Below are 27,844 nucleotides of genomic sequence, written 5' to 3'. Positions count from 1 at the left end.
GTTGAGGCGGAACAGATGGCCCCAGGAGTAAAGAATCTTCTGTTCCCGGAGATGATTGGTAATGGGTTTAAAGTCTCTGCATTTAAGCAGTGTGGAAGCTGCTAAGTCTTGGTAAAGCATAGGCTGGTGGCCCTGGAATTGCACTGGTTGGAGATCTCTAGCCCTGCGCAGGATACGCTCCTTCAGTTGGAAATTATGTACACAGGCGAGTATGTCTGGGGGGGGGCCTTAGCACTACGCAGAAGGCCTACACGGTGGACACGGTCCATTTGTATCTCCCGCACCTCGTCATCCCCAAGAATCTGCAGGAACATAGGCACGAAGATCATCACACTCACCCTTCCACGGAACTGCCCGGATCCGGATGTTATTATGCCTGGAGCGATTCTCCAATTCCTCAGCGTGGGTTTGCAATTCTATGTTCTGCTTCCGGAGGTGCAGCATCTCCCGCTGCAGCTGATGGAGATCATCCTCCCTGCTTAGGACGTGCTCCTCCAACGTCGCCACTCTGTCCCCAATTCCATCAACATCACGCCGAACTTCACGCAGATCCGCAGAAAGCTGTGAATGGAGGTCCTGAATGTTGATAGTGGAGAAGAGCTCGATCATAAAGGCCTTAGTCGCCGGTGCATCCCCCTCATCCACCAGCGCCGATCCAGCGGCAGTTTGTGGCGCGGCGTGTCCTGCTGTTCTCTGTAGAAGATCTTTCAGAGGCTTGTCTCTCTTTCCCCTGGTCAGTGACATAGTGATCACAGGCGAACGCCGCGGGACATCCACGTGCCCCTTTCCACGTAGACGGGTAGCAGGCCAGAACACACACGACCACCAAGCCCACTGCAACAAGTCCAACGACCTTCAGTATACTGCGGCGCGCAGGAGGGCACACCCCCGCAGCTCCTCACCACCGGCCTGCTCTTCTTACACACTCCGTGCTGTCCGCCGGTCCCGGGCAACACCGCTCACCCCCAGCAGCACACCCTCCGGTCTGTCAGCGGAGGATTGACATGGGGTGTATTGTGAAGCAGCGGGCAGCCAGGTCCAGAGGCCCGCACAGGAGACAGCACCCCCGAAGAGCTAGGGCCACAAGAACTACCAGCGCCTTCAGGGACCAGCACCGGCAGGAGGACAGGGCGCTGCAGCCACCTAGTCACTGATGCACAGCCTGCCCAGTGACCTCTGACACGACAAGGGAGCAGCCGATAGGGTCCACCGGGGCAAGGACTCGCTGCACACATGTACTATTGTCCAGTGGGAGGCATAGGTGTATCGTCAGGCACTCAATGCACCATCAAAAGCATTGCCTTCTGAGTTCAGGAGAGAGGTGGCAATAAAAGTGCTCATGGGAACATGCAGAATGCCGCTGCCCGCGTCCCAAGCAGTGGGACATCAGCAGGGCAGCATGTTAGTGGCCGCCCGTCGGAGCCTTCCCCTTTGCTGCCTCGCGCGCGAGGCTACGCCCACTAAGGTATTACTCCCTATAGTTGGAGCGGGAGGCGGGCCATTGGGGGCGGGGGGCGCGGCTTGCCCCCCCTACTTAGGAGGCCCTCCCGCCCAGTTCCTCCTCTGTTTCCTGCCGCTCCAGCCTGGACACGCGATTTCGCCGCCGCCAGGGTCGTCGTCAGGATCGTCGTCGTCGCCGCCGCCAGTCATTACGGTATGTCCATGCTCTTGCCTCCCCCCCGGCCCCGTCCCTGGGTTAAGCCCGGGTAGTACAGGGGCCCTGTGGTCGGATACCACGGGGGGGGCGGAGATGGTCGCGTGTGGTCGGAAGCGGCAGGGTGGCGGTCAGTTGCGGGACAGGGGCAGATGTAGCGACGCAGCAGGGTTAGGGGCGGGTTACGAACGCCTTAGGACGGTCGCCTATCCTGGCGTCGGGTTTGTCAGGAGCCCGTTGTTGTAGGCTAAAACTTGGTGGGAGCGTGAGCCGCTGTGTGGAGCAGCTAACGGCACCGATCTGCAGCCCGCCCCCCCTGATCTCAGCAGACCCCACACACCGAAGGCATGCGCGAGGCCATGAAGAGCACATATCACCATGTCAGCGCGTGCAGGTTCACTTCGGGACGATCGATACTCTTCTCCGATATCTCTTGCCCAATACAGGTTAGAACATTATGAATAATTACTCTCCTTTGCAAGCAGGAAAACAGGTCCAGGAGCACATTTTTCATGACTCTGCTGCCAGCGGCAGGGCCCCCTTTGGGAATAGGAGTTGGCCTAACAGCTAGGGCGCTCAACTGCGAACCTGGGGAACTAGGTTTCGAGTCTTGGCAATGACTCTGAACAGCCTGTGATTCTCGGCAAATCACTTAATCTCCCCGTTCCTCTTCCTGATTGCCAGATGAAAGGGGGAGTGCTCGGAAGAAGTCGGTCAGCATAGATAGTGCGTAAAAAGCATTCCGCCTCCATGTCGAGCAATTTTCCACCCCCATTTATCAAGAAGCAGTGAGGAGCCGGGCAGCGTCCGAATACCTCATCCTAGGCGGGGGGGAGGGGGGTGGAGACTGGAAACGCACGGAACAGGCATCATTATTCCCGGTGAAAGTGAGCAGTTGATAGGGAAAAGCACTAAGGAACTTGCCCCCTTTGTTTAAAAGGTTCCGCTATGCGGGTGTTCGGAGCTCAAGTATTCCGTTAGCTTTGAAAAAGCTCTCTATGGCGCACAGTGGGTTAGATGGCGTTCGCATGTCCTTTCCGCCTGATGCCGGTCGCTCCTCCTGGTCTTGCGTCGGGTTTCGAGTGCCGGTGGACGGAGCTCTGGGAGAGCTCAGGCTTTGCATGTATGAAGGCCCCGGGTCGGCTCTCGGCATCTCCAGATTTCTGCTTGCTTGGCTTGGTTGGGATGTGGACCCGTTTCATTTGTCGGGCGTAGTTATGGACTTTGCCCGATTACTGGGGGCCCCTGGTGGTGCGGGGGAAATGGCGCGAATGGGTTGTGTAAGTCTGCAAGGACCAAGTACCTGAGTATGTAATGTAGATACGGGCCATGTACAGAGCCCCGTGGCCACGCCCGGTGTTTCTGGGCAAATCACTTAAACCCCCCGTGCCGGAATGCGTAATGTAAATACGATGCTATGTACAGCACCCCTGGATCTGCGTGACGAGATCCCGTGGGCGGTGTGGTCCGCTGGCTGCACCGCCGACTCGGTGCAGGGAACCAGGGTTCGAGCCTCGTTGCCCAGTCAGCTGGGAGCCTTTTCCTTCTGCAGCGTCAGCTTCCGGTCACCGGGTTTTGTTTTCATAGATCCTGCAATCGTAGTGGTATCGATCCGTGATTGGTGGGTGGGCACGTGATGGGGCGCCCTGCTCTGCTACAGGACTAAACAAGTTTAACATTTGGAAGAGATCGGTTCCAAAACTACAATATAGCATAGTGTTCCCATGTCTATAGGAATCCTCCCAGCAACTTCTAATGAGTCCATAGTGTCGCGCTAATGACAAAGGCCCTGCGAAATGTTATTGACACAGTATAATTCCGGTAATTAAGCGTTATGCGTGTTCGCTGCAAAATCAGAGTGCAGGGGCCCAGGACACAACACGAGCTGCCAGAATTCAAGCAGCTGTTGTGTGCAGTTGGCAGCTGTTATACCGCGTAATCCAACCGGAGCTCCTCTGCAGACCTTCTTGGTGGGCACGCATCCTCAAGTTTAAAAATCAAACTTCGACACAGGAGAATCCATCGCTGAGACAAGGCGCCGTGACGCGGTCCAACACAGGACTGGCGCGACGAGGTCCAGCTGCCCATGTGCTTGAGCTGCAGCAATGCACTTCGCGGTCACTGTGCCCCAATAACTGTGTTTTGAGAGGACCAAGGCACAGGAAGCTAAGGCGAAGTGTCTAGGAGCACACAATTGGGTAACACCTGGGATTGGAACTCGCGCCCCTGGGTTCCAAATTAAGCTTTTCACCCACCGGGTCACACAGGCAAAAGCTCGACCCACTTCTCCATTTTCAATACTTTTATCGCCCACACGTCCCGTGCAGGAGGGGCTTCTGCACAGTCGCTGCACCTCCCTGGCACTGAATAAATCTGCAGCGCCCAGCTTTGTCCTGCCCTGCACCCGGGGAGCGCTAACCTTCCCCGGGCCGCTCCCAGCTCTACAATAGCCCGCCAGGCGCACCCCGGGACCAAGAAGTTATTTGCAGTTGGCTACTGCAGAGTCTGAACGGTGGTATTCGGGGTCCTTCGTATACTCGGTGCTCCCTGCCTCCTAGAACAAAGTGTGCACCACTGTGTACTTTGTTTCAGTCATGGCACCGGATGCTGCGTTTCTTTCCACGGCAATTCCAGGCCTCACATAAATGCCAAGATAACTCGTGTGATTCGTTATCTTCCTGGAGAAAGGTCAAGAATTTGTATAGTGGAGGTTTTGACTTCGGTGTAGTTAGTGCAGAGGGTTAAAAATGCCCTCTGCAAAGAGCGTGTGCCAAGTTGATTCCAGAGTGCGTATGATGTAAATAGGTCAGCAGGTTACTGTTTCAAAGGAGGCATCCTTTTGTTACTTGCAATGTATATCTTAAAGCCCTTAATGGTCAACAGTGAGCTACGAACGCTCATCCTAGAGCTGCATTCACACCACTAAGCATACATTATTACAATATTGATTAGTGTTGCAAAGAGGGTTAATTTGGCTAGAAATCGTCTACGCTTGCGCTTCTCCACACTAAGCAACCTTAAACTATCTGCCTGCCAGTAGGGATGACATGAGTCTCCTACGCATTGAGTCCTTTGGCTCAGGTAACCTTTCCTATACACTGATTCATATGCATATGATTGATTGGCTAGGCGGAATTTGTGTGAGATGCAAAGTTCTCGGACACCCTACACTGGTAGGAGTGGCGCTATATATAACTAATTAAATGCATCTGAGAGTGTGGTTATGGAAACTTGGTCAACTGTTGAAGGGGGCTAGTGAGGGAATCTGTGGTGGAGGCGGCATTGGGGAGGCGCCAACAACATTCTTGCACAGGGCACCACCATCGCCAAGGCATCGCCGTTTACCGCGAGAGTGCGTGAGTTCTACAACACTTTTAGTGGCGTGCTAAGTTACATTAATCATAACCAGCATAGCGCAGGATGCAAACCAAATTATTTCCGGCAACTAAGAATAATTTTCTAGGGATACCCAATGAAACTTGTTTATCGGGCAGTAAATAACAGTTTTCAAACTTTACCTACTGAAACTTATGCTTTGCACAACTAGCTAGTGCATGGCCCATTGCTATATGCTGGAGAGAACCAGGCCCGAAGTCTCAGCGCCTTACTTATTAGCATGCAGTGATTCTGGGAGAATCACTTATTCTCCCCGTGCCTAATAAGAAAAGAGTGTGTCCCTGGTGTAGCGTCATTTGGTGCGCAGGTAAAGCGCACTAACACTGATACCTTTCTGGTCGTGCAGCACTACCATAAACTGACAATTTAACTTGCAGGCTGTTTCATTCCCGAAAGCAGCAAACTGGATGCCACCAGCACTATTCACACTATCGCCCCCAAGCTTTCCTTCCATACCTGGCTTTATGTTGACCATGCATGGCTTTGATATTTCTAACGTACCCTTTGCCAGCCACTCGCGATTTTAATAAGGAAGTAGGCCTGGCTGATGGTGAATAAGATAGTCACATGAGAAAATATTGGTTATATGTTTGAATTCGGAATACTGATTTATTATTGTGTAGTTCCACGCTTAGGTCAAGTGATGCTGCTGCCTTTCATCTTTGGGCTTGCTATTCGGAAGCAGCTGGTGTAATTTTTGTCATCAACTCACACTCACAGTGGCAGCGTAGTCCATACAGACAAGTCAGCAGCCTGAGCTGTTTTGGGACAAGCTGAAGGCCGGGGTCTGGGTGTCTGATATAACACCTTGAAGGTATTTATTAGTACTAGTTCCACGCTTACGTCAAGAGATGTGGCTGCCTTTCCTATTTAGCCTTGCTAGTCGGAAACAGCGGGTGTAAGGTTTTCTGCAACCCAGTCATAGTGGCAGCTTAGTCTATACAGGACGTAAGTGCATTGTGTGCTGGGAAACTAAGGAGCGGGTCCATTTAGTAAGCACAAGGAGCATAGGGGGCGTTTCGAGCTCCAAAAGGACAGCTGAAACAACCAAGTTAAGTTCAGTGCTAGGCTACATTTGGTGGGGCAATTCCAGGCGTAAAGCATTAAGCCAGACAGCCCGGGGAATTCGGCAGGCGTACGATTAGCTAGGAATTTGTTCAGACTGAGGGAGAGCATATCGACCACAATTAATTGTGGAACCAGAAAAAAGCTTTACAAAGCAATGCTGTAGATTTACGGAGAAGGCTGTAGGGATAGGCTTCAGTGATAAGGCCATGACCTTTCTGGACGGGGCATTCTTCTTCGACTGTCGAACTGGGAAAGGAAGTAAGGCGGGCTTTAGAACTCTTTCTTCTTCCTGCGTTGGCACGTCGTGTTAGGAGTGATTGTCAAAGGTTGTGCCTTAAGCCAGTCTAGGTTATCACCCATCCACTCCAAGCTAATTGTTCCTGGTGATATTGGGGCCGCATTTACACAGTCCAGTATTTGGCCCCTGGGGTTGTCAGTGTCGTGAATTACTAAATTTCACTGAACACGAGGTGTGGCCGGGTTTTACACTAGCAGAAGTTTGGGAGTGCAAGCCTCCACCTAGGGGGTGGCTGGCTGAATTTGATGAACTACTTCAAACGTTTCACAGCACTGCACGTGGGAGAGTGTCAATGACCTGTGCATGCTTCAACCAGATACCCCAGAATGAGTGTCAACTACCTGAGCATACTTCAACCAGACACCCGTGAATGGCGTGCCCTCGTCTGCATGGTAATAATTGAGAGAGCTGCTCTCCACAGACATTTGACAGGTTAATGAGCAAGGCTAGCGGAAAAGCCAGGTGTATTGTCATCATTTAAGGCGGACGTGACCCAGGTATTGGCAAGATAGTGACACTGCCAACTATGAAGATATGAACGAAATCATAACTGGGGCCCACAACAGATTATTTGATGAAATAAGAAGTTTCATCTTCAAGCCACGATGTCTGTGCATCGAATTACCTATAGCACAGCAACACCGGTATAACAAGGACCGTAGGCAAACTTATTAACCCCCTTTCAGCAGCAATAAAGTCCAAAAGCTAGCTCCTATTCAACAAGCAAAGAAATTGGATACGTTGTCGCAGTGGAGAGTAAGAAAAGATTGGAATAACCGCGGGACTAGTATAAGACTATCGCCCAAGTTAATGTAACTTAATTTAAAAGTAGAATGGCTAAAACGAGGAGATTTTGCTAAGATATGGATCATTTTGTAGTAAACAATAGGATAATAAGATGTGAAAGGAAGGGAATTGAGATACCCGTGATGTCAGCTTGTGTTTATATACATGGGTAAAGTGGTTAACTCACACGTACCTTCACCCTGCTTATTGTGCTGTAGCTCTTGGGAACACAATTTCAAGCCAGGAAGGCACCTAATATGGCCAATTGAAAAATCTTAATAGGATTGCAGGTCCATAAGCGCCTATTTCACCAATGCCTTGTGACCCAAGCCATATTTTCCAGCCTGAGAAACAGATTTAGGTGTTGCTCCTCTCGCTCAGCCTTTCATTGGGGCCAGGGAGGAACGAAATCACAACTGGGGCTCACAACAAATTATTTGATAGCAATGAGTAGTTTCCTTTTCAAGCCATGATGTCGGTGCCACGACTTACCTACAACACTGCAACACCGGTGTAACAAGGACTGTAGGCAAAGATATTAACTCCTTTCAGCAGCAATAGAGTCCAAAGCTAGCTGCTATTCAACAAGCAAGGAATTGGATACGCTGTCCCAGTGGAGAGTAAGAAAAGAGTGGGAGAACAGCGGGACTAGTATAAGACTCTATCGTCCAATTTAAGGTAACTTAATTTGCAAGTAGAGAGGCCAAAACCGGGAGATGTTGCTAAGATATGGGCCGGTTTGTAGTAAACAATAGACTAATACGATGTGAAAGGAAGCAAATTTAGGTAAGTGATGTCAGCTTGTGTTTATATACGTAGGTGAAGTGGTTAACTCACACGTTACCTTCACCCTGCTTATGGTGCTGTAGCTGTTGGGAACACAAGTTGGCCAATTAAAAAAAATCTTAAGGGGATGGCAGGTCCATAAGCGCCTATTTCACCAATGCCTTGTTACCGATGCCATATTTCCAGCCCGAAAATCAGATTTAGGTGTTACCCTTCTCGCCCAGCCTTTCCTTGGAGCCAGGGAGGGGGGGGAACGTTCACAAATTTGGGTCCTCGAGCTGAGCGATGTACCTTCGGCAGCTCAGTCAGCTATATCGGCTTTATCCGGAGTCATGAAAGAAGAATACGTCCATTTAGCAGTTACAAAAAAATCTTCTGTCCTGCTAAAGAAATCATGCAATCCCCCGCAGCAGCAGCTGCTTGTCAGGTACCATGACGCTATCTATACATCACCTTTGTAGACAAAGCGGAAATCAACACCTTAGTGCTAGGATATGAAGGGAAGCGATGGATTGACGAATTCAGCTATGGTTAGTTCTGACTCCATATGTAGGTGCTAGATCTTCCCATAATTACGATAGGAAGATCTGCAGTGGCATCGCTTATAAGGTTAGTAACTCCAGTCACGCCTAAGCTGAGCGGCATTGGGGCCAAGAGTCATTCGTGGTTAGTCTGCCCTGGGCTTCTGAGTAATGTTGCAACTTAATGCCGTATATTTACGGTTACAGAACAGGACCCATTATTTAGCCCACTAAAAGCTGGCTCGCAGGGGCGGGCACCTATAAACAGCGAAGGGAGGAAGGGGGGCTCTGGCAGCGACGGTAGCTTCCCCAGAGCTGTGGCGGAGTTACAGGGCGATCTGGATGCAGACGGGTACAGTAAGGGTACCTCTGCGACAGGCGGTACAGTAAGGGTACCCCTGTCCGGCACAGTAAGGGTGCCCGAGCCAAGGTCCAGGAGCCGAAGGGGGTTCTGGGAAGACCGCGACGGCGCCCCGTTAGTCCTTCGGGCGGTTGGGGGGCCTGACCAACCGGGGGTGTGCCACAACACGCTCCGCCCCTGTCGGAAGGGGCGGGAGTAGGAGACAGATCACGTGACCCAGTGGATGATCTGTAAATAATTATGTGCCACACTGCCGGGCATCGACCCACCGTGTGTGCTGGCTCACCAGGCGGGCGGAGCAGCAAGGGGCTGCCTGCCCTGGATCGCCCGTAAGATAACCCAATTTTATTATCATACTATGTTGTATGAAATAAACCTGCAGCAGTTCTTCACCCACAAATAAAGTGTCAGTGTAATCATTGGGTGACGTCTGTGTATGCGTGTTGACTGAAGCGGATGACGGTGTGGTCACTAATCACCATGCAGGCTGACACCAATAGACATTCCCCTTCCTGGGGACATGCTTCCCGGCTACACCACTCCCGTTAAACCCAGCCACTACTGTGAGACCAGCGTGCAGAACAGGCAACACTGCAGCACTCCCCCTTCATGCTCCCAGGCACCAGCAGTAGCCCCGACCGGCCCGCCTCACCGTCCGCCGATCAGCGGACCGAGCATTGCCTCCGTATCGAGCGATCCACACTCACCTGTGGGTCTCCTGGGGGGATTGCCGCTACAGTCACGCTGCCGCCTCACAAGCTCAGGACCCCTCGTGGCGATTGGGGATTCGGGGCAGGAACTTCCCCACAGCCCGGGTACAGGCTCTTGTTACTAGGCTCTGTCGGCCGCCATCTTCTGGGAAGATCGAGTGGGTCGTTCCCGGGCCTCCGTAAAATGGCGCCGCCTCCGGATCGCGTCCCACCGCGATCATGCCAATTCCGCCCCCAGCCGGTGCAGCAAGAGTCACATCGGGGGTACCTGCGAGCGCCGCATAGAGCTCCAGCGCCGGCAGCCCCAGGGAGCAAGGCTGTCTACTCCGCTCAGCGGCCCGACCGGCTCCCTCCAGGCCGCAGCGACACCGGGGCCGGTAAAGCACCGATCTGCAGGAAAAGGGCCCAGAATCTCAAAACGGAGCCCGCCACCGAGGCCAGGACACCGTCGCTATGCAAGATACATTCATATATTAATATAGGATAATGAACTCTCACCTACCTATTGTGATGTGCTTCATAAGGGGTTTCCTTATATTGCACTATGTAGCATTCTAGAGTGGTACTTTTCACTGGTTGTACAGCCTCCTAAATTATGGATTCCCTAGTTTGGGTGCGATTATGTCACCCATGTCAATTTTTATGTTCTGTCAAACCTATATTACAGTTGTTTGTGGGTGAGCTAAAATGTTTAATGGTATTTCCCTACTACAAAACTAAAAAAACAGGAGGGCTGAGCTATGGACCGTACTACTCTATTGAGGTAAAGAGTCTTCCCCTGGAATAAGGCATCTCACATGAAATATTGTGAAACATTTCCTTCTTCCTAGTGCATGTTCAGCAGCTTCAGAAAGGAGTGTCAGAGATGATGGGGCAAATTTTCCTCGGGTCCCAACCCTTAAAAGGTTTCCCAGCGTGCTGTTGGATAAGCTGTCCACACGTGCAGCATGTTTCACAGGGGAAGTCACTGTAATAATAGCCTGTGGTAGGTGATAGGCCATGCCCATACTACCAAGCCACACTTGTAGCTGACTGAATGTGGGAAGAGAAAGTGCATAGGCCTTGAACACAAACCACACTCCCAACACTAAACCATCTTCAGCTTCACTACCAGCACCAACAGGGCAGTGGTACTAAAGCAGTGTCGCCCCGGTCCCATAATTCTCTGCAACCTTGTCTGTGTTGCTGTGTGGAAAAACAGCGCTGTGGATGTTAAGGAAAATAGCTCTTAGCTCATCCTGGACCTCATGCCCTGCTGAAAGTGTTGCTGGATGCCACTTTATTTACAGATGAAGTTGAAAATTTGATGTAAAAAACTGTACTTTAGGTCATTTCACTTTAGCACCTTAGATAATATCATTACATCAGTAGCCTTTATTAGGAATAGTGAACCACACCCTTTCTGCCACCACAGTTTTATAAATGACTCCAGGCAAGTCATTTGTTTTGTTTCTTATATAAAAGCCTTTAGTTTTGTAAATAGAGCGACATTGTGGTGTATCAACCCGTACACGAGAGAGATTGCTGTGCAGTGTATATCCTGAACTCAATTATTTGAAAGTGCTCTCAGATGTGATGATCATGGAAAAGGAGGCGCAGGGAAGAAAAGTAAGTGCCTAGGGTCACAAAAGGCAATGTGTGCAATCTTCCATTTCCCACTGAACAGAGATGTAATCTCTCACAGAACATGTAGAGCAAATGCATGAGTGACATGTTACAGATAGATCTGTGGCGTGGGTGCTCAAGTCACGAATGTGAACGTATAAGTGGATGCGTAAGTGAATATGCAGGTTTTTACAAGATGGTGTTCCAAGTCAGCATCCTGAAAGTCCTGCTGTGCTCAGTTGGAGAGCTGCTATTTGAGTTGATTCTTTGGCGTTCCAAGTAGTGAGATGTAGACATTACCTAACTGTTGGTGGTTGTTTGGAGCAACTGCACTACAGTATAACTACCTATGGTCTAAACAGGCAGACCAGTGCTAACCTCTTTGAAACGTTTTAATGCAGACGCGCCAGGTGCTGTGCAGTCCCAGGCTGAGTGCTGTTCCTTTTCAAAATGTTGAGGGCCGCCAGTGCTGGAAAGTTACAGGGTGATCTGTGAAGTGGGGTGTGAGGAAAATAAAAAAGCATTTGTAATGCAATAGGTCTTGCATTACTGAAAGTGTGAGCTATTGGCACTGCTAATAATAATGCAACGCCAAAAGCTCAGACTTTGAGTAATGCGAGAGCTTTTGCATTGCGAATGAGTTTTTATTTATTTATTTATTTTTTAAGCATTAAGCACAGGTTCCTTTGAAATATCCCCAGTCAAAGAGGCGTGGCCAATGTAATTAAGAGTGGGGCTTAAAAACGTAAGCAAGAATTGTTAGCTTGGCAAAGTGTGCTGCTTCTGCCATTGCATACAGATATATAATAAAAGTAACATTACACCTACAACAAGCCAGGACTATTGTCTTGGTTGTTAGTTGCGTAAGATAAATAAGCAACAACTGTTAATTCATTGTATAGAATATTTAAAATACTTCAGTTCTGAAATGATGAGACTGCGAAAGAACTATAAGGAGTCTTTTCGAAATTACAATAAATGCAGTGAACAGTGGTGGGTATTGCTGCAGAGATGAGATTTGTTTTCACTTTTACGGGTGAGAGCCCGATAGGAACCCTTCTCAGCACCTGCTTTTTGAACTGCCTGTGCCGAGGACCGGCAGGACCCGGCCATCGGGAGGTCGGGAAGGGAGATTGACGGGGGCCATTATGCACTGCTTCATTGATGGAGATGGCCATCTAGGGGGCACAACTGTACTGCTCTGCAACACTGATGGGAGCGATTATGCACACTGAACAACAGCACTGCGCTTGTGGCAAGTAAATTAACTCCACGGGCGGGAGCTTTGCACTGTGGTACTCCGCCAAAGGAGTTATTATGCGCCCTTTGTGCGGATGAACCCCTTATGTCAGTGCTTCACTGCTGATACTGAAGTCAAACCTCCGGATAACAGAGCTGCAGTGTGGTCCACAGCACACATCGCGGACAGCAGCACTGCTGACGCGGAGCTGAAACCCATGGTTGGCAGCACTGCGCTGTTCTCCACCAGGGTGTTTGTTATACAATCCTGTACATCAGTGCTGCCTCAATGATAGGCATCTGGACACTGCACCGGCGTGGGGTTCGAGTCACACCCCAGGCACCACCACCGCAATACGCGGGGATATGTGCTGGTCCGAAGCCGCCCTATTGTCAGATGTTTGCCCTTTCACGTGTGCTGCAACACACTCCATCAATTCTGCAGCTCTGGACAGGATGGTCCCAGGTTTGGGTTTGTTTACTGGTCGCACTGGGAGTTGCCAAGCATGGCTTTGCCAGTGAGTGGAGGCAGAGCCACCCCAGTCTTGCTAATCATGACGTGCCACGAAGTGTCACGTGGGCTACTGGTGCCAAGCGCTTCACTCTGCTGAGATACCTGCCCTGTGTGCTTATGGTGGTGCAAGCACACAAAGGTAACTGGCATGCAATCCCCACAGAGGCCAGAGATGGCGCACTGCTGATGAATCTAATCATGGGTCTCCTAACTGTTGGGAGGCAGAGAAGGAAGTAGGTTTCATATGGAGGTGATCCTCATGACATGAATGAAGCTCAGGGGTGAAGGTACCACTGCCACACTTTCTCTGGGATTACTTAATCCTTTGCTCCCTGCACTGACGCAGCATCCCTGGTTGGCTGATACAATAAAAGTGGCCCCTTTCACAATTCGGATAGCTACAAACGGATCCCATTAGCTAAAAAAGAAGCCCCCATTTAAATCGGGCCAGTTTTGAATTTGTAAAGAGACTGTATAAGCGTTTTGAAAAGAATGCAACACACTTAACATGCTCCCATTAAACATTATTCCAGCGTGTGTAAAACTCCAGCGAGTTTTAGTACATATTTAGTATTGGCAGTTCAACTGAAGCAGTTTATAAGCGCAATCGGAATCACCGGCAGTAATAATGCACCAGACTGCACATGGGACTGTGTGCGCGTCGCTGCTCGTACCAGTGCAATACTCCACGGGAGTGAACTTCTTACAAAACGTGGGACATGCACACACCATTTGCCCTTGGTAGGCTACGATTTTTAAATAACACACACACAAGCCTATCCAAAGCGTGGTGGGGGGGGAGGGGGGGGGGTTTGGGGAGGACGAGGGGAGTCAGACCCCCACAAAGTACAGACAACCGATCGCCTAACAGCACATGAGTGGTCAAGGCTCGACCAATAAAAGTGGGAGGGGGGGATTTGGGGTCAAACATAATTTTCCATGACAAGTCCCTTGGGAAATTTTAGGAAGCGATCTGTAGTGTCGCGGTCTAGTTGACGCGCACTACGTCAGGACGGCAATGCGAGTAGCGGCCATATTGGACGCTACTGCGCATGCGTGAGTAGCGCGGCGCGAGAGTAGGCGATCGGAGCGTGTTGCCCGGCGCTCTCTCGGGGAATTGTTTATCTGATTGAATAAAGGCATCTATACCCTATATACAGCCTCCAGCAAGTCTTTGGGGAAGAGCAGTAAGTGTATACAGCACCTAGCATCATTACAGTGGCGACGAGGATGGGATGGTGAGGACCCTGTGTGACCCAGGAGGAAGGTGCCCCCCGACTTGCTTCAGGGAGGAAAACCCACAAGGAGGGACGTCACCCCACACGGTAAGAGGACCGAGGGGGTCGAGGACAGACGCCTACGCACCGGGAGAGCGCGGCAGTGGCAGATAGACGCCAGAGGGTGGCACGTGGGCAGTGAAGGTGCCGGCCACGAGGCGGAGGAACAGCGCAGGCGGACCGCAGGACGGCAGTGGAGACCCTGGCGGAATCTGGTGACGACGGCGCAGGCAGCTCTAACGAAGTCCCAGGAACCCGAAGAAGGGGAGTGAGGACAGACGCGCCAGGTAGCCCGAGGAAACAGGTGGAAGCCAAAATGAGCGCACAGGCATCAGCTTTAACGACGCCGATCCCGTTCCTTCCACGTCCTGGAGAACCCCAAATGAAGTGGGAAGACTGGAGGGAGTACTTCAAAAACTACCTAGAAGCGCTGGAAGATGAGAACGAGGAGGCGTTCTCCAGTGCCAGGAGGAAGAGGATACTCTTACACAATCTAGGACCAGAAGGAATACGGGTGTTCCAGAACCTCACACCGGTCACCAGACAGGCAGGGGACACGGACGTGTTCAAACACGCCATTGAAGACTTGGACAACCACTATCGGCCTGCAGTGTGCACCTCTATCGACCGCTACAATTTCCAGCAGAGGAAGCAAGAAGCGGGGGAAACGATAGACGACTACGTGGCGGCGCTGCGGAAACTTGCGATAACGTGCAAGTATGGAGGGTTACAGGAAGAATTCATCAAGGACCAAATCGTAATGCATACGACAAGCAAGACGGTGCAAGATAAACTGTGGGCGAGGGGAGATGCGACGCTGAAAGACGTGATCGCCATAGTGAAAAGGGCAGAACTGACCAAGCGCTGTGCAGAGGCCGCAAAGAGAGACCAAGCCCCCAGACTCACTGTTAATAAGGTGGACGATGCGGACCAGCACGGACGAGGAAAAACGGCGCCGGGGGAGTACAGAGGAACACCCAAAGGGAAAGCCAAACCAGGACAAACATGGAAGCAAGACAAGGGAGAAACGGTGAGGTGCTACAGATGTGGAAGCTCGAGCCACGCAGCGCACGACAAACGGTGCCCCGCCTTCAGAGCCAAGTGTGCGTTCTGCGGCCTGGTCGGTCATTACGAGAAAGTATGCCGAAGGAAAGGGAGACAACACACGGTGAAATTTGTGGCGCAAGACGCAGGAGAAGAAGTAGAGGGTCTGGAGGAAGACGATGAAGTCCTGTGTGAGGAGGACCAGGTGCTGGGCATCGATGGGAGGAGATCGCGCAAGCCCCAGTGTGACATGATCATTGGAGGAGTAGGCATCACCATAGTGGCGGATTCAGGGTCCCCCTACACGATTGTCCAAAGATCGGTGTGGAACGAGAGGTTCAGACCCACATGGGGCACACAGCTAGAACCCCCCCGACATACGACCGATCACCTACACAGGGGAACCCATCCCGATGGTAGGGTTCAAGAAGCTACTGTTCCAGTTCAAAGAGCGAAGCGCCCACTGCAAACTGTACGTTGCGGAGAAGGGACCGTCAGTCCTGGGTTGGATGGACCAAGGAGAGTTGGGCGTACAGCTGAATCCAGGAGGGGACACCCAAGTGATGGTAACCATGGACGGAGATGAGTTGACGGCGGAGAAATGGAGGAGTGGACACCCGAAAGTTTTTGGCGGGAAAATCGGGAAACTCGAGAAGTTCTCCCACAAGATCGTCCTTAAAGAAAACGCCCGCCCGGTAGCGCACAAAGTAAGGAACATACCGATCGCAGTGAGAGAGGCGGTACAACAGGAACTCCACCGGCTGGAAGACGGGGGAAATCATCGAACCCATCGACAGCGCGGAGTGGTTGGCGCCTCTGGTAGTGGCCATGAAACCGTCAGGCAAGGTGCGTCTATGTGTGGACCTCAGAGAGTTAAACAAGTGCATCGTGGTAGAAAAATTCCCCTTACCACGCATAGAAGAAATGTTGGCCCGCACGAAAGGCGTGAAATGGTTCTCCACCATCGACCTGCAATCGGCATACCACCAGGTAGTGCTGCATCCTATGAGCAAGAAGCTGACATCATTCATCACGCCGTTTGGCTGCTACCAGTTCTGCCGCATGCCCTTCGGTCTAGCCTCGGCAGCAGCGGTGTTCCAGAAGCTGATGGCCCGCCTATTCAAGGACATCGAGGGAGTGCAATACTTCCAGGACGATATCCTAGTAATGGGGACAGAGCTGGAATACCACGACAAGAAGCTGGAAGCGGTATTGAAGATCCTGGAGGAAAACGGCCTGACAGCAGAGTGGGAGAAATGTCACTTCGGGATGACATCAGTCACATACCTGGGGCATGAGATAGGAGCGCATGGGATAACACCGAAGAAAGGGAACGTGAAGGCCATCTGTGATGCACCCCCACCAGCCTCCAAGGAAGAAGTACGGTCATTTTTAGGGATGGCGGAATACTACAGCAAGTTCGTCCACCATTTCGCCACGAAAACTCACCACATGAGGCAACTCACGAGGGACAAGACGGTGTTTGTGTGGACTGAAGAGACGCAGGATGAGTTCGACACGGTGAAACGTGAAATCAGCCAAGCGATCCCGCTGCATGGGTACGATCCTCAGGGGCGATCCATATTGATGACGGACGCAAGTGACAAAGAGTTGGGAGCGGTGCTCATGCAAGAAAGACCAGAAGGAGGGACAGAAACGATCAGCTTCGCGTCCAGGACGTTGACGTCGCCAGAACAAAAGTTCAGTGTGATCGAAAAAGAGATGCTGGCTGTGGTATGGGCCATGGGAAAGTACCGTCAGTTCCTGTGGGGCACCAGATTTCAGGTGAAGACGGATCACAAGCCCCTAGTGAAGGTTTTGACATCCGATGGCCATGCCAGTGCCACTCCCCGGATTGCGAAGATGACGCTGAAACTCCTGGAGTATCGGTACGACGTGGAGTACATACCGGGCTCGAGAAACAAGATAGCAGACTACCTCAGCAGGGCGTCAGCGATGGACAGTGCCACCAATGGCACGGAAGACGAAGACGAGATGGTAGCCCTGACAGACGACCCGGAAAAAGCCATCAGTAGACAGGAGTGGAAAGACGCATATGCGGCGGATGAAGATATGGACGACATCAAGATGTACATTGTACGAGGGTGGCCGGAACGGAGACGACAAAGACCCAAAGTCCGGCAGTTCTACGAGGTCAGAGAAGAGCTGTCGGTGGGGAACGACGGGGTGTTCGTCTACAGAGGCAACAGAGTGGTACCACCGGAGAACATAATACCGGATCTGCTATCCATACTACATGAAGGACACCTGGGAATCGTGAAGACGAAGGCCAGGACCAAACAAACGTACTGGTGGCCAGGAATGGACATGCAAGTAGAGAGGCACGTAAGAGACTGCGTGCAGTGCCAAGGAGCGGACAAGATACTGAAGCCTATGAGACCGCCTTTAGGGAAGTTCACGAGTCCCAGTAACCCATGGGAAGAGGTGGCAGTGGACATCTTAGGGCCTATACTGGATGATCAGGGGATCCCCAAATACCTCTGTGCGTTAGTAGACAAGTACTCAAAGTGGCCAGAAGTACACATCAAAGAGGTCATGGACACGGACGAAATACTGCGCTTCCTCAAGGCAGTGTTCCTCAGGGAAGGCATACCCAGGACCATAATCAGTGACAATGGCCCCCAATTCACCTCGGACAAATGGGTCAAGTTTGCAAACAGGAATGGCATTCTACTTCGGCACACATCGATATATCATCCGGCCAGCAACGGACAAGTAGAAAGGTTCAATAGGGTGCTTATGGGCTCCATACAAGCGGCCATCACGAGGGGCAAAGACTGGGAGAAAGAAGTGCAAAGTACAATATGGGCATATCGTATCACCCCCACCGGTACGGGATACAGCCCTTTCCAGATCCTACGAGGAAGGCAACCCTTCACCAGAGACAATGTTGCTTGGCAGGAGAAGACCATCACCAGCAAATGGTCTCCAGCGGTGGTGCAACACAACCTGGAGAAGGCACAACGCATTTATACGGAACACTACAACCGCAACAAGAGGGTGAAGGAGACGGCGTTGGAAAAAGGGGAGTGGGTCAGAGTGAAGCTGGCAGATCTGAAGCGGAAGGGAGAAAGCCAGTACTCCCCACCCCTAAGAGTAGAAGAAGTGTACGACCGGGCAGCGTTGCTCAGCGACGGAAACGTGTGGTCCCACGATCGCATGGCCAAGTGCAACAAAATCCTACAATGGCCCCGGGAGGACACGGAAGGGGAAACCCCGACAGAAGGGGCGACAAGGGACGCAGGAACGTCCAAAAGAGAGTGCGGAGAGAACATGAGTGAAGAACAGGAGGGAGAGAGAGACACACCGGACGGATGGCCCCCGGAGGAAAGGACCCGGGAAGACGGTGAGAAAGGAGAGAGAGAGGGCCAGGGCACTCCGGAAGGAACGAACGGAGGCCTGGTCGCAGAAGGAGGCCGAGAAGGACATTCCACCCCGGTAAGACACACCCGGGCGGGGAGAGCAGTGGTGAGACCATCCAAGTTTAGAGACTATGAAATGGACTGACCACCTGGTCGGGGTATATTGTGTTGGGTGGTATAAAAAGGGGGAGATATGTAGTGTCGCGGTCTAGTTGACGCGCACTACGTCAGGACGGCAATGCGAGTAGCGGCCATATTGGACGCTACTGCGCATGCGCGAGTAGCGCGGCGCGAGAGTAGGCGATCGGAGCGTGTTGCCCGGCGCTCTCTCGGGGAATTGTTTAACTGATTGAATAAAGGCATCTATACCCTATATACAGCCTCCAGCAAGTCTTTGGGGAAGAGCAGTAAGCGTATACAGCACCTAGCATCATTACACGATCCAGAAAAATGGCTGAACGGAATTACACAAAATTTGGCAGAAAGTTAAAACTTTACTCAGTGTGATGCTTTTTAATTGTGTTGTTTTTTTTTTTGGAGGGGGGGGGGATTCCATGAGGCCGGCCAGGCAGCTAAAACTATCTTTAGGGCAGACCTTTAAAAAATATATATATATTTTATAGGCTTTGAACCGAAGTAACATATTAGAGCAAAAAATGCGTAATATGAATGAGAACTGATACCACATGACAAAATGTATTTTGAGTGTTATCAGTCACAACCTATAGTTTAGATCTGTACTATGCCGAGCATACAATGTATTTTGTTAGTGGCTAGAACTTGTATGTAAAAATCCATAGCTTTAGATTACATTCACAATAGCTCCTTCATCGAGGGCGTCATTGTGTGCAATGGCAGGATAGAAGAGTGCGCGCACAAGAGCTGTCAGTGTTGTCCCTGGGGCCTAACCTGTTCTCTCTGTGGAATGCGAAGGGAGGCGTGATTTAAGCAGCCTCAAGTCGTATCTCTTTCCGCTTGGAGAGCGAGGGCGTGAATAAACTCTTTATATGGAGGGTAAGAAAAGGCATTGCTTGCCCGCCTGTCTCTGTAGAGGCCGTACGGAAACAGCATTAGTCATTGTTTATGATTTGGGAGTTTTACGTATTTTTTTTGCTGTGACTAACATAAATTTACATGATGGTACTCTGAGCCAATTCCGTGACGCCTTGCTTTTCTGACATGTGCATATGCCACATCAGCAGCTGTTTGTAATTTGTATGCTGGTGTTGATTTTTAAATACGAGTGCAGTACTGAGTATTACTGTTTTAGTGGCATCAGTGTGCCATCGATTGGCCATTGCATGGCCGGGAATGCGAGGTAACAGATTGTAGAAGCGTGGTCTGTAAGATAGTCTGCCCTTGATGTGTCGATGATCACGATGAAAATATGTGCATAATATGTGTATGCTCGTTGTGCCTGCAGATGGGAGTGGAGATGCCGTAAAAACCCTGGAAAGTCTTCAGGTGAGGGTGAGGCGGCAGGAAAATTTACTTCAGCGCTGCAAGGAAATGATTCGGACTCACAAGGAGCGCAGCGCGCAGCTGAGCAGCGAGAAGGAAACACTGCAAGAGCAGCTGGAAGAGCGACTGCAGGGGCTCGAGAAAATGAAGGTAGGTCAGTCACTCTGCCGGTGTTTCGAGTTCACTCGCACGAAAACCTGGCTATCAACAGCATGGAGTTTATTGAGATCCTTACTGGAGGAGGGGAGGGCTCGCACCTACAGCAAGCGTATCTCATTGGCCCGAGTGGGGAGTTTTTATTTGTTTAGAGGGGCACCGCCCCCTCCGCCTCAGGGAGGACAGCAGGTGTTTTTCTTAATTGAGCTGACCAGTGCGTCGTCTTGTGCACCTCCACGGCAGTTCGCCTGAGCCATTATTTTATTTGACCATATATACACTAAATATGGCCCTTGTTCCCCTTCGCTGCATCCAGTGGTCCTGAAGGAGGTGCCTCTGGGGATCTTAATTGCCCGAATAGGGAAGTGGCCACCATTTTTTCCTTTGAGCGCTGTTTTGAAGTCTCAAATGAGGCAGGAGTTTCTCTGTAATAATGGCCCGAGGAATGTGCTTTGATTGAGCTAAGAACATATCTGCAACCTCCCATTAAATTATGAACCTGCACTTTACACTGGATTTTTTTAAACACATATTTTCTAGTGTACCTATGAACTCTTTTCCTCGGCTTTACAAATATGAAATCTTGAGTTGAATATGTTGGGATCTAAACCTGTGATCATCAGATCACAGACACTTTTTACCAATGAGTGCTTAATCCACCATTTTTTATGAACAATCAGATGTACATTTTTTTTTAAGTTAAAAACGTAGGAGATGCACAATGAAAGAAGAGTGTGTGATGCATAAACCGACTTATTGCTGTAAAGCTCACTATTCAAAAAGCCTCTTGGGTAAATACATTAAATATTCAACTGTTATACACTGCAGTACATGGTGCAACAACCACTTTTATTAAAGTCTGGGTTCTATGGCCCTGATCTAGGACGGCACCGCCTGTTACATCATTGGACATTGCACATGCCAATTCGCTCCTTCTCGGTTTTTGGACTTGTACCACATTTATGGTACTGCATTTGCTTTTTCAAGATGCTAAGCATTACCATGTCCTGCTGTATGCACATATTGGTATACTAACGCTTCTGTAGGCGTTTACTTTCAGTTTTGAATCTAGTCAGGTACAGCTTACTCCCTCTTCAGTCATGGATCGATAACATGAGTATCAGGGAGTTTGTTATTGTAAACATGTTTGCTCTTATTAATTAACCTCGAATGGCTGCATCCATAAGCTGAATGTGGAACCCTTTTTTTTCTTTTCAGGAAAAAAAACGCCTTTATTATTTACACTTATGCATGGGTATATTGGTGGGCATGTTTTGCTAAAAAGAACCATATTAAAACGCTATCTGACAACGCTAGTCTTTCATTTTCAGTGCTGCCTTTTTACCAAAGCAACATGAAAACACAGCAGGCATTCGTCCGCAAGAGTAGAGAACAAACACTGTCAATGTTTGGCTTCTGGCTGGCCCTTGCTATTTTACAAGCCACAGCAGCTCGGAAACAGCTCAGTTTGGAGTCCCATGATTGTACACACATCTTTATTTACCACTGTCCAACAAAGAAACCTTTCTCTTTGTCCTTTGTTTATGAATTCTGTAACGAGGCCAGTGATGGAGAGCTAGGATTACAAGTACATTGGATTTCTTTATTCTTTCTTTCTTGAATTCAGCGGCATGTTAAAAAAATCTGAAGGCGAAAAACCGGTCATAAGAGTTTAAGAATGAGAGGCTGGACAGCATTAATGAGGTTCCTTTTAGCCGTACGGACTTGCACTGCAATCCACTTGACATCATCTTGCTGTCCAGTACACTCACTCACTCGTCACCTACCAGTAGCCCATCTCCCTCTGACGATTCCATCATATACATGCCAGTCTTCATCCCACCCACCCTACAGCTCCCACTCAAGACTCGTGTCAAAGAAGCGCACTCACCAAGCACCCGATCATCAGGTCTTAATTAGATACACAGTAACCTCTCATAAATGCTGAAAGCCACATCTGTAGAACAATTCAACAACACACTGAGGACATTATTTGTCTAATACTTTCTTTTTTGTTCTTTCAACCTAGCAATCCCTCACTCTCAGCCATGGATCATCCTACCAATTTGGGCTTAAAAAAAAAAGCATGAATTGCTCCTTTTGAAAGCAGAGGACAGCCCTAACCAATGAAAAAACTCTAGTAATACAAGCATAACCTGAATGCTCTCACATCAAGCCTCAAAGTGTACATGTGCTCCTACTGTTGAAATCTTTCCTCCCGATTACAAACGCTCCCTCATCATGTTATCAATCAATCAATTGTAAGTGCGCTACTCACCCATGAGGGTCTCAAGGCGCTGGGGGGGGGGGGGGTGGATCGTCCGCAGATCTGTTTAGCCGAAGAGCCAGGTCTTGAGGCTCTTCCTGAAGATGTTCAGGGAGGGGGCACGTCTGATGTCTGCCGGTAGTTCGTTCCTGGTCTTGGCTGCAATGTGAGAGAAGGATCTTCCACCTGCTCTGGCTCTGTGGATGCGCAGGGTTTTGGACAGTGCGAGGTTGGAAGATCGGAGGTTTCTTTTGGGTGCGTGGAAGTTGATTCTGTCTTTGAGGTATTTGGGTCCGTTGTTGTGTAGGCATTTGTAGGCGTGAGTGAGGATTTTGAACGTGACTCTTTTCTCCACGGCGAGCCAGTGGAGACTTCGTAGGTGTTGGCTGATGAGTTCGTGTCGGGGGATGCCGAGGACGAGTCTGGTGGCGGGGTCTGTATTGTCTGGAGTTTGCAGAGTAGGGACTCGATGCCGGCGTAGAATGCGTTTCCATAGTCCAGTCTGCTGGTGATGAGTGCGTGGGTGACTGTCTTCCTTGACTAGGGGGATCCACTTGAAGGTCTTGTGGAGGATGCGGAGGGTGTTGAAGCAGCTGGAGGGTGTTGAAGCAGCTGGAGGTGACGGCTTTAACCTGTCGGTTCATGGTGAGTGATGAGTCGAGAACGATACTGAGGTTCTTGGCGTGGTCTGAGGGGCTAGGTGGGCTTCCAAGGGTGGTCGACCACCAGGTGCTGTCCCATGCAGAAGGGGTGGTGACAAGGACTTCTGTTTTCTTGGCGTTGAGCTTCAGGCAGCTGTTGGTCATCCAGACTGCGACGTCTTGCATTCCTTTTAGGAAGTTGAGTTTGGCAGTGGTGGGGTCTTTGGTTAGGGAGAGGATGAGCTGGGTGTTGTCTTCATAGGATACGATGTTGAGACTATGTTGTCGGACGATGGCGGCGTTTTCGTGGGGTCGTAGAGGATGGGTGGGAGTCTGATCCTTTGGCTTCTTCCGGTGAGGAATGATTGGATCCAGTCCAGGTCTATTCCTTGTATGCCTGCGTCGTGTAGTCCGGCGACTAGTGTGCGGTGGGAGACGGTGTTGAAGGCCGCTGATAGGTCGAGTAGGATGAGGGCTGCGGAGTGGCCTTGGTACAGGAGGGTGCGTATGTCGTCTGTGGCAGCGAGTAGGGTGGTCTCTGTGCTGTGGTTGCTTCTGAATCCGGATTGGGACGGGTTGAGGACAGCGTTCTCTTCAATGAATCGTGTCAGTTTCCTGTTGACTGTTTTCTCAGCAACTTTGGCTGCGAAGGGGAGGAGCAAGATGGGCCGATAGTTCTTGAGGTCGGTGGGGTCAGCTGTGGGCTTCTTAAGCAGGGGTCTGACTTCTGCGCTCTTCCAGTCGTCTGGGAAGGTGCATGTTTTGAAGGTGGTGTTGATGGTGCGTTGTAGTTCGGGTGCGATGGCGGCCGCGGCTCTGTGGTAGATGTGAGGGGGACAGGGGTTGGTGGGGGCCCCCCCCGAGTGGATGCTTTTCATGGTCGAGGCGGTGTCTTCGGCCGTGATCGGTGTCCAGTTAGAGATGGTTGGCTGGCTGGTGTGTCTGGGGGGCTGTCTGTGGCGCCTGGTGGATGGTCGATGAAGTTGTTGTAGAGGTTTTTGATCTTGAGGTGGAAATAGGTTCCAAGCTTGTCGCAGAGGTCTTGGGATGGGGTGATGTCTGTGGCTTAGCTGCGTGGGTTGGTGAATTCTTCAATGACACTGAAAAGTTCCTTGGAGTTGGTGGAGTTGGCCAGGATTTTGTTGTGTATGAAGTTCCTCTTGGTGGCTCTGATCTGGTTGTGGTAGTCCGTCATGGCGTCCTTGTAGGTGGTGTGGTTTTCGGTTGTCTTGGTGTTTCTCCAGTCCTTCTCCAGGCATCTGCAGGTGCGTCTGGCTTCTTGGAGAGAGGTGTTGAATCGGGCGGCTTTCCTGGGGCGTTGTCTGTCATGGTTGCGTAGCAGGGCGAGTTCGTCTGCGCAGTTGGAGATCCAGGTGTGGAGTTCTCTGGCTGTGTCATTTGCGTCGGGTGCCCAGGTGTGGTTGTCTCGGGTGAGGGTGGAGTTAAGTTGCTCGTCGGTAACCTTGCTCCAGTTCCTTCATGGTGGACGTGGGACTGGTTTGGGTGCCTTGGGTTTGTTGATGGCGAAGTGTACGCAGTGGTGGTTGGTCCATGGCGGCTGCGTTGTGTGGCTGAATTGGATGCTGTTTCCTGCTGCGAAAATGGGGTCGAGGGTGTGTCCTTCTCTGTGGGTCAGTGTGTTGACGAGTTGTTTAAGTCCGATGCTGACAAGGTTGTCACGAAGTATAATGGAGTTGGTGTCACTGGGTTTGTCGAGGTGGAAGTTCAGGTCCCCAATGAGTATTTAGTTTGTTGAGGCGATGGCATGGAGAGCGATGAAGTTGGTGATGGAGAAGGGTGTTCGGGGGCCGGGGGGGTCAGTAGACGAGGGTTCTTCGGAGTGTGGCTTTGGGGGTGGTCTGGATCTAGAAGTGCAGGTGTTCGGCGGAGGGGAAGGTTTCACTGGAGGTGGTGAGGCGGACGGTGCTCTTGTGGGCGATGGCGAGGTCCCCTCCTGGGTCGTTGGGGCAGTCTTTCCTCTGGATCTTGTATCCATCTGGGATGGCGGTCCTGATGTCGGAGGCGGAGGACGCGTTGGTCCAGGTCTCTGTGAAGAAGGCGATGTCGGGCAAGAAAGAGTCGAGTAGGTTCCATATTTCCATGGCGTGTTTTTGTACGGAGCGTACGTTGAGGATGCCTTTTTTGGGTGTCGCCGGTGCTGGCGTCAGCGGTGTTGGAGGCCGGGGTGGTGGTGAGGGTCTGGCGGCAGTGGAGGCAGGAGAATTGGCCGTGGGTCGTTATGGCAAGGCCTGTTGGCATTTTCTAAGTCTTCCTGGGTTGAGTGTGAGGAGGGTGGTGGTGTCGTAGGTAGTGGGAGGTCCAGGGTTCCTGGCGCTGGCCGCGGACGGGCACAGATAGGCTTGCCAATGGCGTGTCTTTGGCGCACTGGCGGCGCAACCGCGCAGCGGCTGCCATTAACTAGGGGAGGTGGGAGGGAGGAGAGGCTGGGTGGCAAGAGCGAGGGAATTCTAGGGGGAATGGCCGCAGGCCCTGCAGCGGTGAAAGGTGAAAGGAACAGGCAGGCACGAGAAAGAGCAAGACTCAGATGGGCACAATAAAAGTGGCACAACAGGGAAAAATTAAGAAAAAAAATGGCTGAGAAAGGTTACGGTGGTTGCAGGCAGTCTGTTCCCAGTTGGAGTGGACAACAGGCGCAGGAGCGGGCAGCAGCCTCAAACCTCCCAAGGAGGAGGTCGGGGTCTGCAGGCAAGTGACAGCACAGCAGAGCTGCGGGGAGAGAGTGGACCTAGACCGAGATTGTGAATTTGTAGAGCGCAGCTAATCAACCGGGAAGGTATCCACAGGCACTGAGTAGGGCAGGCCTCAGGGGGAAGGAGGTGATCATGCCTGTTTCGTCTTGAAGAGCCATGTCTTCATCCCTGCTTCATCTTTCTCCATCTCTTGCACACCTATTACCCACTCCCCCCCCCCCCATGACAACTTTGCCTCCTGTTTCTCCTATAAAATCTCAGACATCAAAAATAGACTGACAATGCTACTTTGAAGCCGACCTCTCCCTCCTGTATTGCCCCTGTGCTGCGCAATATCTCTGTGAAGCGCTGTACTTTCCCACCCACTTCTGTTATGTTTGTTAAAGATTCCATGTTTAGCATACATTCACCACAAGGTTTCTTGGTGCTGGTGTACAGAAGAGATAACACGGTCAAAAAGACACTAAAGAGAAGTTACACTAGCTGATATGCGTGCATAAAAAGCCATGTCTTAAGCCCCTGTCTACATTTTGAGTAGTCGGTAGACTGCCATATTTTTGGGACGGGAGGGCGGGAGGATTCCAAATCAGCGGTGCTTGCACAGAGAATCTGATGCCACCCATCCTTTTCTTGTTTTATTTGAGGATGGGAGGATATTCAGGTAGAAAGAGTGAAATCTTCGGCTCGGGATGTATTTTTTAAGTCTAGGTTTTAAGAACGATGGACCTTTGTCAGAAAATGCCTTTAAAATGATGCAACCTATTTAGAAAGATTATTGTTTGCTCCAAAGGGAGCTAGTGAAGGTCTCTCAAAAGTGGGAGGATATGGCAGTTTTTATAAATAAGGCGCGCTGCTTGGTTCTGAATAGTCTGGAGTCTGGTAATTAAAAATTTCGGTAGTCCGGTATGAAGCACATTGGCATAATCAAGTCAGTAAATGGCAAAGGCCAGGACCACTTGGGTCAGCGCTTTGAAAGTAAGAAATCTGCCTTTTTTTTTTCTTTTACGTCTTCGAAGATTTAAGAAACATGAATCAATTACCCATAACATACCAAACTGTACACTAACAGACCATACCATTTATACTATTACACAAATCCACTAAATCAAACTCAGTTCTCCTTCATCCCACCCTTGCCATCAGAGGGAAAGAGGAGGCATGTTTCTAGCATAAACATTTAAAGTACAGCATTCCTCTTTTGTTTTTTCCTTTCATTGGATTTCATGGGAAAAAGAAAGCATATGTATTTTAATAGTATTTATGAACGGGTGAGTGGTGTGTGTTTTCCAGAGTGGTGTTCTCATGGCCTACAATGATATTGCAGCACATGCAAATAATGTTATTTCTTATACAGGTTTACATGTTGTTCCAAAAGCCTCCATGTTATTCCTAAAAACCCTACAGGAAAACTGACTTTGATTTAACTCTTCCAATTATCGATTATTCTTTTTCTTTCAAACTATTCTAATCCCTTTCCATCCTCTTCATGCCTCTGCTCTTTGAGTACAGCCTACTATAGATCCCAAACATGTCTGCCTTATCCTTAGTATTGTATCAATGCATATTTCCCAAACCTTATTTCAAAGATCACAAACTCTCCTGTTAAAGTCATATCCTGCACCCTAACAATATCTTTTCTCCTTTAGCTCATTCATTAATACAGCCAACCAATGAATGAAATGCCCATGACCCCCTCTTCTACTAAAAATCACACGTAATTCCTACTAATGTAATCTACCACATTGAAACTCGAGTAAAGGTATGTATGGTTCGTGTAGAGCACAAGACTCATCGCAATAACAAACAAACAACTTCCAAAAAAACACTAGCCTGGGACCAGGAGCAGCATGCTGCCCAGCATAAAAGCACAACAATGCCTCGTCAGTGTCACACTATATATCCAGTACAACATTCTCATTGATGCTACGTACCAACGTGTAAGATCTTCCAGGTTCACCTTATGGCAG

At 50.3% G+C, this 27,844-nt stretch overlaps 1 protein-coding gene across 4 annotated transcripts in view; it reads left to right on the top strand.

The window, feature by feature from the left end:
* Nucleotides 1-27,844, top strand: part of GOLGA4 (golgin A4) — an 840,043-nt gene that overhangs the window by 394,246 nt on the left and 417,953 nt on the right. For all 4 annotated transcript variants that reach the window (XM_085607536.1, XM_085607535.1, XM_085607534.1 and 1 more), the window contains one exon: nucleotides 20,066-20,253. In XM_085607536.1, the coding sequence (XP_085463662.1) occupies nucleotides 20,066-20,253 (188 nt within the window). The remainder of the gene's footprint in view (nucleotides 1-20,065; nucleotides 20,254-27,844) is intronic.

The sequence above is a fragment of the Triturus cristatus genome, chromosome 5_2 (genome assembly GCF_964204655.1).
Source record: "Triturus cristatus chromosome 5_2, aTriCri1.1, whole genome shotgun sequence".
Lineage (NCBI taxonomy): Eukaryota > Metazoa > Chordata > Amphibia > Caudata > Salamandridae > Triturus > Triturus cristatus.
Note: the sequence above shows the minus strand (reverse complement) of the source record. Positions and strands in the feature narration are given on the sequence as shown.